The sequence below is a fragment of the Lycorma delicatula genome, chromosome 2 (genome assembly GCF_047948215.1).
Source record: "Lycorma delicatula isolate Av1 chromosome 2, ASM4794821v1, whole genome shotgun sequence".
NCBI classification, from domain to species: Eukaryota; Metazoa; Arthropoda; class Insecta; order Hemiptera; family Fulgoridae; genus Lycorma; species Lycorma delicatula.
The window spans coordinates 185,344,328-185,361,281 of record NC_134456.1 but is presented as its reverse complement, the minus strand read 5'-3'; the positions used below and the strand labels follow the sequence as shown (position 1 = coordinate 185,361,281).

The window sequence follows — 16,954 nt, the reverse complement described above, 5'->3', positions numbered from 1 at the left end:
AAGGATATTTCCTGGGCCCATAATCTATTGAAAAGATTAATAACAGATTCAGAATAATATGAAAATAACAATTAAAATTTTACTTTCTTCAAGAACACATCATACATAACATGTACATATAAAACATACAAAAGTCAGAGTTCTGACAATCTATAACTACAAATAATATTTTGAGATAAAAAGTAATAAATGATTTTGAAATTCAATCCATAATAAAAAGTTAGTGACATTAGAGAAAATTTAATTACAATGAAATAAACTTACATCGTCAAGACGGGTTCAAAAAGTTGCTAGAATTACGTTTTTTGTTTTTCAAAAACTGTTACATGAGAAAGTTTTAGAATAGTTTCAAAGTAGTTTCTTCAGCAGCTACACAGTTCTGTCAACATCTACAAAATTGTTGATAACATTCTGGATCTCATTTTGGGATATTGACCTCTTTGTTCCTTTGACCATCACATCATCAATATTGCTTGCTTGTATCTTTACTCTAAAAAACGTTTTCGAGTAAGGAAAAGTAAAGATTAATAGGTAACCAAGTCGTGAGTGTATGATGGATGCTCCAGAGCTGTTATATTGGTCCTTCCAGGTACTCTTTGACAAGGATGGATTGATGTGTGCCAATGCATTGTCATGCAGAAGAATCCAATTTTTTGTTTTCCAATTTTTTTCAGGGTATTTGCTTCTTACTTCAACCCACAAACAAAGAAGAATGTTGAAATACATTTACTTGTTCACACTGTCTCACCCATCTGGAATGAATTCCTATAGATTTGACACAGCCTTATATGAGGTGTGATAAAAAAATACGGTGAATAATTTTTTATTAAAAAAAGTAATAAGGTTACATAGAATTCGATTTAATCTCCTTCAAAGTACTGTCCTTGGCTAGCAATGCACTTATTCCAACGTTGACTCCATGACTGGAGGCAGTTCTGGAAGGCGTCTTTTGGAAGGGCTTTCAGCTTCTCGGTCGTGGCCCTCTCAATGTCAGCAATGGTGTCAAAACGTTTTCCTTTAAGCACAGTTTTAATTTTTGGGAAGAGCCAAAAGTCGCATGGTGCTAAATCCGGTGAGTATGGTGGATGGGGACAGACAGGAACACTTTTTTCGGCCAAAAACTTGCGAATGAGAAGCGAGGTAACACGGCGCATTGTCGTGGTGAAGAAGGAAGCCATTGGTCCATTTTTCTGGTTGCTTTCTTCATACGTCGTTTCGCAAACGTTGCAGTACACCCTTATAAAATTCAGAGTTTACAGTTGTTTCCCTTGGAACGAACTCTGATCACACTATGCCCTCACTATCGAAAAAAACAACGAGCATGACCTTGATGTTGGATTTTGACTGACATGTCTTTTTAGGGCGAGGAGATGAACTGGTTTTCCATTGGGAACTCTGCATTTTGGTCTCAGGGGGGTCATAGCCATAGACCCAACTTTCATCTCCAGTTACAATTTTGGCCATGAAGTCCGGATCTGCATGAAGACGACCCTTCAACTCCGTGCAAATTAACACACAATTTTCCTTCTGTTCATCACTCAAAAGTCTGGGAACAAATTTTGCACTCACTCGTCTCATTTGCAATTCATTAGTTAAAATGCTTTGAACGGATCCGTACGAGATGTTAAGGTCTTCCGATAGCTCTTGAATAGTCATTCGCCTGTTTGAACAAACCATTTTCAACTGTTTTTGAGGTTACTGGACGTCCTGCACGCTGATCGTCTTCAACAGACTCATTTTCGTTTTTAAATCGGTCATACCACTTGTACACAGTCTTCAAAGTTACCACATTATCGCCGTACACCGATTCTAACATTTTGTGAGCTTCTTTGGCACTCTTTTGCAACTTAAAACAAAACTTAATGTTAATGCGTTGTTCAAAATCCATGTTGTGCGACAGACACGATAAACACAACCTCACTCTAGCGGCTCTGGCAGCTGACTGGCAAGCTCGAACGTGTTACAACTTGTCCCTGCCTGTCTCAGTTGATCATGCTATTGGACAAATTACAGCGTATGGATGTAGCGTCGGCAGTTGCCGCATTAAAAATTCATTCACAGTATTTTTTTATCATACCTCGTATGTCTTGATAAACAATTGCAATAAGTTAGAGTAATTTAAGTAATTATTTAAATTACATAGTAGATAATGTGAGATTATTAAAAATGACCTCTTATAATTAAAGTTTATTTTCTTCTGTATGGATAAATAATAACAATGTTATTGAAGTATATAATGTGTAAATTAAAAAAATAATAATGAAAATATTGTCAACACAATGTTGTTCATTATTTGAAATTTTTGTACACAGGGCAATTATTATTTTTATATTCCATATAATGTGATTTTAGTTTAATATTAATTTTGAATAAAGATGGTAAATCACTGTAAAATTCTATACAATTGTATATGCAGGTTTTTCTCGAAGAAAAACTTGCATATTCAGTAATTAACAATGCGACTACTGCATTATTAATTACTTGCAGTTATTTTTTGTAAACTGTTATCTTTTTAAAATTGTTTATTTAATTTAAAAGGAAAGAATAAAAATTACAATATTAGTTAAAAAAACATTCATTATGTTTATGCACTCATTTATGTTGTATATATGTTATAACTAAATAAAAGTGGGATATACTGTATAAACTCAATAGCTAATAAAACTCACATCAGCAGACATGTATATAGCCTCAGGCAACATAACTTAACAAATAACAGATAAATAAAATGTGTCCTTACCCATGCTAAAGCACAACATGCAGAAAAGAAACTATTTTAAAGGAATAATTAAAAAATTAGAAAAGGGAGAAAATTAGGTCAGTATCAGCTTAAAAGAAGAAAGGTACAATTATAATAAAACAAATGTCAAAAAACTGATGTGTGAAGGATGATACAGCAATGAAGGTGTAGAGACCCAAGAATATATTAATGATAACTACATACATACTAAAAAGAAAAAGTGGAAAACTAATGTTTTAACACAGAACACATCAACATTTCAGTACCAGTTATTCCTATCTGCAAAAAAATCACCAATGTTATTCCATGCTGTCTCAAGTTGAGAATCAGATCCTCCAGTACCCATTTTCATCAACTGAACTACTCTAAACCAATCACCAAGTCGTTCTCTTAAAAGAATAGCTAGATCCCTGCAAATATAGAAAGAACTCATCAAAGTTTTAGAACAACTAAACAAATGAAGGGAAATGATATTGGAACCAATATTAATTAAATATTAACCCTTTGGCAGTAGAACCAAACAACCTGTTCCCAGACATGCAGTTGAGTACACATCATTCTTCATAAATCTGTTTATATTCTTTATTTATCAACCTTAGATTATAAACACCAAATATTTTTAAATTTTAACAGAATGAATCTTTCTAATAAGTTAAGAAAAAAATAATATAATATATTTAACCAATTAAACTTTGATAAGAAATAGATGTATGAACAAACCAATCTATTCCATAAATTCTGTGTGAATTTTACACTGGATTTTCTGGATTTACACTGGATTTTAACACCAAATATTTTTAAATTTTAACAGAATGAATCTTTCTAATAAGTTAAGAAAAAAATAATATAATATATTTAACCAATTAAACTTTGATAAGAAATAGATGTATGAACAAACCAATCTATTCCATAAATTCTGTGTGAATTTTACACTGGATTTTCTCTTTTCATCCCTTTATGTTTCTTGTATTTTTCTTTGAGAACAATGAATTTCACATGTTTTACAATCTAAACACTATGTTCTATTGAACCTTATAAATACAATAAATTGTGAAGCATTACAGGATTCTGAAAAGTTCTGATTTAATTAACTGGTTTAACTAATAGACGAAACAAATAAAGTTGGCTACCCTAAATTAAAATAATTTTATCAATTTGAATCGAGATTAAATTTTATAATTTGTTTATTATAAACATTTTTCTTAATATGTAATGTGCTGTACTAGATGGTTATTAAAATTGATTGGGAAAACTAGATTAAGCTAAAAATTGTTTAAAAAATTTTGACAAAATCATTGTCAGTAGACTCTAAGAAAAAATATATATAAAGGCTATTTTTTAAGTAAGATCTGATTGGCTGTAGCTATGTAAATTTTGCATGCCTGTCGAAACGCATATGTGCCCCAGCTCCTGGTATGCTTTGCACCATTGCAGATGCCATTTGCAGTCTTAGTGTCAGTGTTTACAGTTTATTTTGTGAAGTTGAAATGTTTCAAATAATTGAGTGGTCTGCTGATTGTGAAATATGGTCTGTAATTTGTGATTTGATTTTTGACCACAAGGAATGTGACAGCGGCGTATATTCATTGCCAGATGGATGTGAGGTTTACGAGCCAAATTCAATGAGCGACAGCAAAGTGCGTAAACAGGTATGATTGTTCAAAGACAGGCAGGAAAATGTCTGTAATGAACCGTGATTGGGCCGTCCTTCTTTAATCACAGATGATTTGGTGCGCAAAGTTGACGCAAAAATTTGTGAAGACCAGATATTCACAATTTCCACTTTGTCACTGATATTCCCACAAGTTTCAGGTCAGCGCTATAAAAAATTGTTTCTAAAATCTTGCAGTTCAAAAACTGTGCCTAGATGGGTTCCTAGACTGCTTTCTGAAGAACACAAAAAAAGGAGGATGACTATTACTTTAACATTTTTGATCTGATACAGTGGGAAAGGAGATAAACTTTTGAACCACATTGTCACAAGGGATGAGATATGGGTTTCTCACATTATTCCATCATCAAAACAACAGTCAATGAAATGGTGATATACAACATCTCCAGTCAAAACCAAGCAGACAATGTCAACATGCAAGATTATGGCAACTGTGTTTTGGGATAGACATGGTGTCCTGTTAGTTGATTTTATGCCTAAAGGGACAACAATAAATTCAGCTGCTTACTGTGAGAACTGGACAAAGCTTTGATGTGCCATGCAGAATATGTGACGTGGCCTATTACCAACTGAAGTTTTATTGCTGCATGACAACGCACAACCTCATTCTTCTGCTCAAATTGTAAAATTATTCAGATCTTTTGGATGGGAGCAAATAGACCACCCACCACACAGCCTGGACCTTGTGCCGAGGGACTACTGCCTGTTCCACTAACTGAAGGAGTTTGTTGGGGGTTAGCAGTTTTGAAATGAAGAAGTGAAAACAATGGTTGAAGACTGGTTGACTTCATAGGTGGCTAATTTTTATGATGTGGGTATAAAAAATTTAGTAAAACGTTATAATAAATATTTAAACAAACAAGGTAACTATGTAGAAAAGTAGCATGAAGTGTAAAGAGTGAAATAAAAAAATGTTTTTGACAATATCTTTACTAGATTTGTTTATATTAGATAACGGATCTTACTTAAAAACAGCCTCGTGACGCAATGCCGCATAACAGATACAATTCACAAGGATGTGGTACACCTTAGTTGGCAGTCACAGCGAGCACAAAGAGGTGCATCTATTTGCGACATTAGATATGCATCAGTGAGCCTAGTGGTGCCCTGTTCGTAAACTGTAAATTATTACCTCCTTGCGATGGTTATTTTTGTATGAGGAACTCCATAGTGACACTGTGCTTAATTAAATGAAGTTTGTTGTTAACAATAGCATTCCATCCACTTTGCCACTCAGCATGAACTACTCTCTTCAGGAAACATTGTTAGAAGTAATGCGACTGAAAACAAGTCTTTTTTGCTGCACTATCTGTGCCATCATTGCCTGAAATATGACTGGGGATTCAGCAGAAGCTCACTGTTGTATTATGTCTCGTCATTTTCAATATAACATACTCAATCTCACAAACAAGAGGGTGTCTGGAGTACACATCACTAATTGTTGTAAGGCATTCATGGAATCCAAGCAAACAAGTACATGTTGAAATGTTGGGTTAATCATACTTAAGGTCTTATTAACAGCAAACAGCTCCACAATGAATACTATGGAGACCAAACACGTACGTTCTGCTGCCTACCACAAGCACATCCAACAGAATTAATGTTTTTAGAGCTGTACATTTAAACTGTAACATCAGAATTTACATTACTTATAATATTATAAAATTTATAAGTAAATTTTATACAATTTATACAAATCCGGATAAAGATTTGTGTTCTTTTTATTATAGTGACAAAGATCAAAGCAGTAATTAACAAGAGAAGGCTGACAAGGGGAGGTAATAACATGGAACAACAGTAAGGACTGGAGGTAATTATATATTTAGAGCTGAGTAAATGCGCTGAGCTCTGATGCCTAGCACAGCAGTTGATCTCGGCAGTTTATGGTATCAATTAATATACTAGTAGTAGAATACCAAGTCAAAGGTTGCACGAGTTGGTTTTGTTTTAACCAAAGCCACATAGGAGCATATCATTTGCTTTCGCCTATTCCGAATGTATTTCAATTTTGGGGACAAATTTATAAACAATAAATACAGTATCAGAGAAAGCTGAATTGTACTTACCGTCTGTCAGCATCTAAATATAATTTTTCTGCTTCATTAAAGTCATTAAAATAAGCTGCAACTTGAGCACGTTTTAACTGATCACTGGTAACATTTGTAAGTCGTTTTACCAACTGTATACCAGTATAATCACTACACCTTACAAATGCAGCTTCTGCTGTAGTTAAGTCTAATTTTCGAACAGCTGCTTCAGCAAGCAACCTCCTGTAAATATTAACAAAAAATACAATTTTCTTTTCCATAAATAAAAATAGATTTAATTTTTATGAAGATATATGCAATAAGGTACATGTACATATTAGAATAACCAACAAAAGACTATAATTACATCAGTATAACACTAAGATCTAAATCAGTTTTCATATTTAAATAAAATTCAGTCTAGGTCCTGTTTTCTTTACTTATAATAAAATATTAATAATCTAAAACCCTCCCTCTATGAATCATGAGAAATTGCCAATGGTGAGGGGGCTTGAGTGCTCAGTGATACAGAATAGCTGGACCGAAGTGCAACCATATCGGAGAAGTATTTGTTGAGAGCCAGACTAAGGAATGATTCCTGAAAGAGGGCAGCAGCTCTTTCAGTAGTTGTTAAGGGCATAGGTCAGGATGACTTAAACGGCCACATCAACATCACTCAATCCTCTGAGTACTGTGCAAATTAAAGCAATGGAAAACTACAGCTGCTTTTTTTCCAAGAAAATGTAACTCTGCATTTTCATATTAAGGTGATAGCATATTTACCAAGGTGATAGCATATTTTACCTTGGTAAAATATTCCGAAAGAAACTAGTCCCCCATTCAGATTTCCGAGTGAGGACTACTAAGGAAGGGGTCACCAGAAAATTTAAAAACAACATTCTACAAGTTGGAGTGTGGAATTTTAGAAGTCTAAAAAAGGTTGGTAAGTTAGAAAATTTAAAGAGGGAAATGGATAGGATAAATGTAGAAGTAGTAGGAATTAGTGAGGTTCGGTGGGAAGAGGAAAACGACTTTTGGTCAAGTGATTTTAGAATAATTAACTCAGTTTCAAATAATGGGCAGGCAGGAGTAGGTTTCATAATGAACAAGAAGATAGGGGAGAGAGTAGAGTATTTCAAAATGCATAGCAACAGAATGATTGTAATAAGGATAAAATCGAAACCTAAACCGACAACGACTGTTAACATCTATATGCCTACAAGCGCCCATGATGATGATGTGGTAGTGTGTATATGAAGAAATTAACGAAGCAATTAAACACATAAAAGGAGATGAAAATTTAATAATATTTGTAATGCAAGCATTGGAAAAGGCAAGGAAGGCAATATAGTGGGTGAATATGGGCTGGGCAGAAGGAATGAAAGAGGAAACCGACTTGTAGAGTTTTGCACGAAGTATAATTTAGTAATTGCCAAAACCCAGTTTAAAAATCATAATAGAAGAATATACACATGGAAAAAGCCATGTGATACTGCAGGGTATCAGATAGATTATATCATGGTTAAGCAAAGATTTAGAAATCAACTCGTGGAGTGCAAATCTTACCCTGGAGCAGACATTGATAGCGACCATAATTTAGTGTTAATGAAATGTAGATTGGGGTTTAAAAACCTCAAGAAAAGGTGTCAGATGAATCGGTGGGATTTAGAGAAGCTTGAGAAAGAGGAGTTAAAGAAGATTTTTGAGGAGGACATCGCAAGAAGTCTGAGTAAAAAAGATAAGGTAGAAAAGTTAGAAGATGAATGGGAGAATGATAAAAAGGAAATTCTTAAATCAGCAGAAGCAAACTTAGGTGGATCAAAGAGAACTGGTAGAAAACCTCTGTTTTCAAACGATATATTGCAGCTGATGGATGAACGTAGAAAATACAAGAATGCTAGTGATGAAGAAAGTAAAGGAACTATCAACAATTAAGAAATACTATAAACAGGAAGTGCAATCTAGCGAAAGAAGAGTGGATTAAAGAAAAGTGTTCAGAAGTGGAAAGAGAAATGAACATTGGTAAAATAGACGGAGCATACAGGAAAGTTAAGGAAAATTTTGGGGTACATAAATTAAAATCTAATAATGTGTTAAACAAAGATAATACGAAAGGCAAAGTCGATAGGTGGGTGGAATATCTTGAAGAGTTATACGGAGGAAATGAATTAGAAAATGATGTTATAGAGGAATAATAGGAAGTCGAAGAGGGTGAAAGGGGAGAAACAATACTGAGATCTGAATTTAAGAGAAAAGATTTGAATGGCAGACTGGAATAGACGGAATACCTGTAGAATTACTGCGCATAGCAGGTGAGGAAGCGATTGATAGATTATACAAACTGGTGTGTAATATTTATGAAAAAGGGGAATTTCCGTCAGACTTCAAAAAAAGTGTTATAGTCATGATACCAAAGAAAGCAGGAGCAGATAAATGTGAAGAATACAGAAAAATTACCTTAACTAGTCATACATCAAAAATCTTAACTAAAGTTCTATACAGAAGAATTGTGAGGATAGTGGAAGAAGTGTTAGGAGAAGACCAATTTGGTTTCAGGAAAAGTATAGGGACAAGGGAAGCAATTTTAGGCCTCAGATTAGTAGTAGAAAGAAGATTAAAGAAAAACAAAACAACATAGAACATACTTGGGATTTATAGACCTAGAAAAGGCATTCGATAACGTAGACTGGAATAAAATTTTCGGCAATTTAAAAAAATTAGGGTTCAAATACAGAGATAGAACAATTGCTAACATTTAAAGGAACCAAACAGCAAGAGTAATAATTGAAAAACATAAGAAAGAAGCCGTAATAAGAAAGGGAGTCTGACAAGGATGTTCTCTATCCCTGTTACTTTTTAATCTTTACATAGAACTAGCAGTTAATGATGTTAAAGAACAATTTAGATCCGGAGTAACAGTACAAGGTGAAAAGATAAAGATACTACGATTTGCTGATGATATAGTAAATCTAGCTGAGAGCAAATAGGATTTAGAAGGAACAATGAACAGCATGGATGAAGTCCTACGCAAGAACTACCGCATGAAGATAAACAAGAACAAAGCAAAAGTAATGAAATGTAGTAGAAATAATGAAGATGGACCACTGAATTTAAAAATAGGAATAGAAAACACAAAATTTAAAAATAAGATAAAAGATTATGGAGGTAGAAGAATTTTGTTATTTGGGAAGTAGACTTACTAAAGATGGATGAAGCAGGAGTGATATAAAATGCCGAATAGCACAGGCAAAATGAGCCTTCAGTCAGAAATATAATTTCTTTACATCCAAAAATAATTTAAACGTCAGGAAAAGATTTTTGAAAGTATATGTTTGGAGCATGGCTTTATATGGAACTGAAACTTCGACGATCAGAGCACCTGAGAAGAAAAGATTAGAAGCTTTTGAAATGTGGTGCATAGGAGATTGTTAAAAATCAGAGGTTTTGCGGCAAATAGATGAAGAAAGAAGCATTTCAAAAAATATAGTTAAAAGAAGAGACAGACTTATAGGCCACATATTAAGGCATCCTGGAATTGTCACTTTAATATTGGAGGGACAGGTAGAAGGAAAAAATTGTGCAGGCAGGCAATGTTTGGAATATATAAAACAAATTGTTAGGGATGTAGGATGTAGGGGGAATACCGAAATGAAACGACTAACACTAGATAGGGAATCCTGGAGAGCTGCATCAAACCAGTCAAATGACTGAAGACAAAAAAAATTCTAAAACCAAGTAACTCCTTGGCTGAATTGAAATCTGTTTAAATTTTCAGAATCTGCATTTAGTGTTTGATGCATAGACCTATAAATTACAGAGAGAATGGGAATAAATACAAGAACTAAATATACTAATTGAAATTCATAAATTATAAAAAGCTTCAAACACACTGGAGTTGAACATTATGTAAAATGGAAAAAACAGGAAAGTACTTTTATTTTGCAAAGAAAAAACTTCACAATTACATTACTGTTCAACTAATTTTGTATTACTCAAGGAAATACTATTATTACAATTTAGCTTGTTCTAATTCTGACTGATTTTCTACATATAAAAATATAAAAGTATGTATATGTTTCGGAATGACCTAAATGGTTAGACAAATGATTTACCTTTTCTGCAGGAGGCTGGTTGTTAAAGGTCCAGGCAATATAGTTACCTATTATTTTAATCCTAACAGCTCCTCAATATTGACCCTGGCCATCATCCATCAGTTTTTGTATTTCAAGACATCAGTTCTAAGAAACTTTCATTAATTGAAACCCAGCAATCTAAATACATCACTAACATACACAATTGTGTATGTGTGAACATTATTATGTGTTTGCTCAAAAATTACTGGATCAATCTAAATAACTCTTTATTGATTATTTACTATTGAATTACAATTAACAATGCATAATACTCTCTACGCTATGATACACATGAACAAGGTAATCAGCTGTCTGAAGGCCTGAATAAAAAACTGCTAGACATCTTTGTTCCAAGTTGTGACATGAATTGATAAAAAACAATGTATTGTATTTATGTCATAATGGTTTTTATTCATAAAATAACAATAAATTACATTTAATTACTGAGAATAATAAAAAGCACAAACAAACCATAATCTTGGATGAGGATTTTCTTCAATAAATGTAGTAGCTTCATTTATTCCAACTTTATCCAAAAGTTCACGAGTATCACGCAGTGATTTTACTTCAAGATCAAGTATATGTTGTTCCAAAGATGGACTCTCAGGTGTCTGCACAATTTCATCCAAGAGAACAGCTCTTATTTCCAAATCCTAAGTGAATAAAATCCTTTTAAAAAACAAAAATCTAAGAAGCGAAGAGTAATTATGCTAGTCTTTATTATAATATAATCATTAAGAAAAAAATAATTATAATAACATCTTAAGTAAAAATAAATTAGATGTAGAAGCAATCCATCGTTAATTAATTTCAAATAAGTAAAACTGCATTTACAAAAATCACTGACAATGTAAGTTTAAATTTTCAAAAGTAAATTTTGAAATAAGAAATTCTATAATAAAAGCCAATTTTTGATCTCATTTGATTTTTACAAATATTTTTTCAAACTGCTTTTTATTTAATTACTATTAAAATATTGTCATGCTTACATAATTGTTTTTGTATTTCAAGATATCAGTTTTAAGAAACTTTCATTAATTGAAACCCAGCAATCTAAATACATCACTAACATACACAATTGTGTATGTGTGAACATTATTATGTGTTTGCTCAAGAATTACTGGATCAATCTAAATAACTCTTTATCGATTATTTAAATTGAATTTAAAGGAGAGTTTAGGTGTAGATTTATCCAGATTCCTATATCTTTAGTCTATAGTAAAATTTAAGCAGAGAAGAGTATGTAATATTTTTTCACATCATAATTTTTGTGTAATAATATTTTGAATGACTGAATAAATCAAGTTCTGCAAGAAATTATTACATGGTTCCCACAAGTAAGCCATGGAAAGAGTGAAAATGGATCCAACCACAGGTTAAGAATAATGAACCGAAAAAACAACATAAAATACATGGCTCACAAATGAATGCTCAGACAACATAAGATTTAGAAAAAAAAGGATTATATGAAGTAATGTGTAAAAAAAACAAAAAATTAAAAACAGTACCATGGCATAAGTGACGGAAACTAAAACAATTGCCAATAGAGATGCCTATTGTAAAAAAAGGAAAAAAATTGAATACTTTATAGGTGAAAGCAATAAATGGAAAAAATATATTAGTGAAACAGGAAAGACAAATGACTTTCCAATCATCAGGGTGAAATGAAAAAGGATGAACCAGGAATAATAAATAACTATCCTAAAATTTGAAATTATATAACCAATATATAAAGCATAAAGTGATGAACATTATGCTTTAATGTTTTTCCCACATCAAAGCATGATGTGGGGATATCATAGTGTTGTTTATAGTGACATAGGATATAGTGACCAAAAATTTGTCTCTTGGTTGGTTTGTATGTTGTTAATACATAAATACATCTGATATTGTTTATAATTACATTGCTGTAGTGATATATCTGTTATTTATTTCTTATTGCATCTTTGTCATTTGTTACTTATTTTTTCTACTGCAATGCAACATTTTATTGCTTATAATGACGGATGGATGTGACTCATCAGTAATGTAGTACATCTACATTATAGCTACAGAAATATTTTGATGGTTAAAATTAGTCACCTTTTCCTTTTTACCTGCACATGTACTATAGTTCTTGTTTTTCATATCTTCTTCTTATACCAGATTATTGTACACTGAAGCAGTCACACATTCAGTTGTTATCATGTGGGTGCAGTGTTTTTTATTTTATGTAAACTTTGCAATTCATTTAATATTGATTTAATTATGACTTCATGAAAAACATTCACAATAGAAGAAAAGATGTACATTATAGCAGTTAGAGAATGGTGAAACTAATACGAACATTGGCCAATTAGGCGTAGGTCATTAAACAATATCGGTGATATGGAAGAACTGTGAAGAAATTAGAAAAATTTTGAAACAAATTCTATGAAATCAAAAAAATTATGGCCTAGTCAACATAATGATGTTGACCAAGTGCTGTTGAAATAGTGTAAATACCAGAGGGCTAGTGATATCCCTATTAATAACCCTATATTACAAATTAATCCGAATGATTTTTCTGAAAAATTTGGTAAACTGTGTGAAATAACTTCAGCTTGGATACAACGATTCCGTCAGTGTTACGATATTGTGTCAGGGAAAATAAGTGGTAAGGTCGCAGCAGCTCCAACCTGCATGTCAGAAAAATGGCTAGAAACCATTTGGCCAAAATTAAAAGAGGGATATTTGAACAAAAAAATCTATAATACTGATGACCAGTTTTTTTTTTAAACTGACACCATAAAGAACCCTTTGGTTTAAAGGCAAATGTGTTCAGGGGGAAAATTATTAAAACAAAGACTAACTGAACTAATTGCTACAAATATGACTGGAACTAATAAAAAAACTTCTGGTTATAGGGAAAAGTGCTAAACCCCGATGTTTTAAATTTTAAATCGCTTCCTGTTATGTACGTAACAAAAAAGCTTGGATGACAAGCAATACGTTTTTGTTACAAAAATGGACTGTGAATTAAAGATTGAAAATGACGAAAAACTGCTGCTCATTGATAACTGTCAATGAAATCATGATTCTAATGATGTTAAAAAGATCATGGAATGAGGTTTCTCCGCTGACTAAAAAATTGTTTTTGACAAGCAGGATTTTTACCACAGGCTGGCAAAGTTACTGATGTCGCATGCGAAGAAGAATCTTTAGCAGAATGGGGCAATAATCTGTAAAACAAATCATTGTCAAATGTATTGTATGAAAATTATCAAGAGGCTGACAAAGATTTAGAAACGCATGAAACTATAACAGATGATGATGTAGTGACTAAGTACTAGCAGAAATAGACGAGGATGCAGGTAATGACAATGATGTAGACATGAACCCGCCACATCTTCCAGAAGTTTCAGCGGTAATGAAAACCGTTTGCCAGTTTTTCAGTTTTACAGAAATTGCTAATGAAGAAACAAAGAGTGTTTGTTTGTTTTGCTTTAGAAAAGAACCTTCAAAAACTGTATTAAAACATGAAATGTTTGAAACAAAGCAAAATAACAAACTTTTTGCAGAAAAAGTAATTTTTACAATTTTTTTCTATCTTCTTTTACTCTACGTATTTATATTTATTATTGCATATTTTTGTTTTTTTATATTATTTTATTACGGAAATAAATTATTATTATTTTACTGTATTACAATACCGATGTAGATGGTACATAAAAGTAGTACCACTAAGCTACCTGAAACATCAGTTATTGTGACTATTGGTTATAATGACCTAAAATCGTAGGTTCCTTGGAGGTCACTATAAATGATATTTACTGTAACTACAATCCCCAAAAACCAAGGTGCAATGAAAAATTATTTTAATTTTGGGTATATAAAAAAAAATCTTCCATGACTTATCAACAAAAGACAATCTTTAAAAATTAAATAATTTTACAGAACTATTTAGATTCAGGGAAAAAAGAGGTACAGGGGATGCACTAAGCTAATAAGAAATATTAGTGAGGAGTTTATAATAAGGTAAAGGAATAAAGTAATACTAATATCAAAAGTCAAAGAATAGCTAGGAAAGATAAAAGATTGATTAAGGGCTGTACCTGAAGTAAAAAATGGTTCTGGAAATAAAGGATGAGTAATTTGAGCTATGAATAGTAAGTCGAGGCTATTGACTATCTTCAATACTTTTTAATATGCACGTAGAAGATATGATCAAAACTTATATAAAGGAATCAGTGGATGAATAAGAAATTAGGAGATACAGTATAGGATATTCAATAACCATTCTAAAATTAGAAAAATTATGGTAGAATATGGTACAAAAGTGAACGTTACCAAAACAAAAGTATTGATTTACTGTTGTGTAATGATAAAAATAATTAGAATAAGAGACAATAAGTCAATGAATGCCTACAGAAAACAAAGAACTGAACAAGTATAGGAAAAGTTAGCTACCATGTAAACAGAAGTTTGCAATATGCAAAAGAAAATAAAAAAAGATAATTAGAGGTTAAGAGTAATAGTGACTAAATGCAGTAATTTACTAAAATAATTATTTACCTTAAAGTAACAAATATATCCAGCACTCTGAATTGGTTCTTCTGGTTCTGTATCTCTAAGGACATACATTCTTGTCTTTTCCATAATAGCTAATAATTGAGGATTATCTGAAGCCCAGACCATAGCCCATACATCTTTTCTTTCAAATTTGCTGGTCTCTCCTAATCCTGGTTCTAAATCCAAATACGTTAACACACCAGTGGCATCTACAACTGATGCTCGACTAAATTAAACCAGGAAAAAAATTAAATTGTGAAAATTAAACACAAAAAAAAAACAAAACTGACATTGCTCCACAGCAGTATATAACTTACATATTTTTTGAGTTAAGAGAGTAGTTTTTAAATATGTAATGGTAACTAATAAGTACTGGAATAAAAATGATAAAACTAATTCACATGATTGTTATTTTAAAGCTAAAAGTTAGAAAATAAATAAATCATTCTAAATACCATGTAATAAAATGACCTGCAGTATTTAATATATGTATATTCGTTAACTTAGTTACCTTTAATTAATGTGAATAGATTTTACAGGTAATAAATACTTAACAATTATTACATTAGAGCTAAAAATTTAAAATTCACATTTTTCTAAGTCACTGCAGGTTAACAAGCCATCTCATACAAACACAACTGCTGAATAAGAAAGTGTTTCCGTGAGTGTTTTGTTCATTTTACAAATCTACTTTTTTTAATGAATAAGTAAAGTTATTTCACTTTACACTAAAGATATTTATGAATGTATTGTTCTTTAAGCACCTTCTTCAAGTCAATTTGTTTTATAATGTTATTAATGTATAAAACAACATAGTAAATTAATCTAAGTGTACTTGAGCTGAAGATAATAAAAAAAACTTTAGATAATCAAAACAAATCATGATACGCAAGGTTCAAATCCAGTCTTGACAATTTTCACTTAAGACAAAATGCAAACCAAGAAAAATTTTATTATTTACTAAGCAAATATTATCTTAATCAGCTTTTGATTCATTGAAGAATCATTGCTTTCAGAGAACCATTATTAAAAACTAACACCTTAAAAATTAAAAAAAAAAAAAACGTGTTATGTAATACTTATCAATAATAAAATCTTTTCTATTCAGAACTAGTAGATTGTGATTTAAAATTAAAAATTTACTAAACCAGTTACTCCAACAGTGCTAGAAGTTAAGTAAACTTAATTAATTTGGTGGTTCATAAATTTATGTTTAACTTTATATTTGAAATGCATGATATTTATTAAATGTTTAATTCATAATTATTATTGTTAACTTCTAAAATGTTTAGATTTTTGACTATACTGATGATGGTTTCTTTATTTTTAATTAAGATTTCCCCACATTTGAAAATCTACAATTACTCGTTTTAAGTATATATTAGAAAAAATACAAAATTTTCTTTCAGCTCTTATCAAAAAGTGACAGTAACTGGGTACTTCTACAATTTCTAAAGATAATAAATAATTCTAATTCATATACTTCAGGGCATTATTAAAAAGATGCTGGTAAATTACAGCTAATTTAGAAACATTTTTACACATACGTAGAATCACAATTGATAGCTATTGTATTAGGTCTGCAAGAATATGAATATCGTTGCACAAGAGCAACTTGTGGTAATGAATAACGTTGAATAGTTCCAGATTCACGACCAACAAGCAAAAGTTTTTCACTAACAGCCAAACAACAAATTGGATCTGCTGTTGCCTAAAACAAACAAAGAGAAATCCAATTTTATGTCGCTCAAAAATAGAATCCACAGTATATGCTAATCATCCAAAGGATATAAGCTTAACTAAGGTAATTTACAATCCAGATATAAGAAAATGTATTATTTAATTATAATTT

At 31.6% G+C, this 16,954-nt stretch overlaps 1 protein-coding gene across 1 annotated transcript in view; it reads right to left on the bottom strand.

The window, feature by feature from the left end:
• Positions 1 to 16,954, bottom strand: part of Oseg4 (intraflagellar transport protein Oseg4) — a 92,698-nt gene that overhangs the window by 23,055 nt on the left and 52,689 nt on the right. Inside the window, exons 13-17 of the mRNA XM_075356845.1 lie at positions 16,650 to 16,813; positions 15,106 to 15,328; positions 11,044 to 11,225; positions 6,479 to 6,682; positions 3,007 to 3,150 (exon numbers count right to left, since the gene is read on the bottom strand). Of these exons, the coding sequence (XP_075212960.1) occupies positions 3,007 to 3,150; positions 6,479 to 6,682; positions 11,044 to 11,225; positions 15,106 to 15,328; positions 16,650 to 16,813 (917 nt within the window). The remainder of the gene's footprint in view (positions 1 to 3,006; positions 3,151 to 6,478; positions 6,683 to 11,043; positions 11,226 to 15,105; positions 15,329 to 16,649; positions 16,814 to 16,954) is intronic.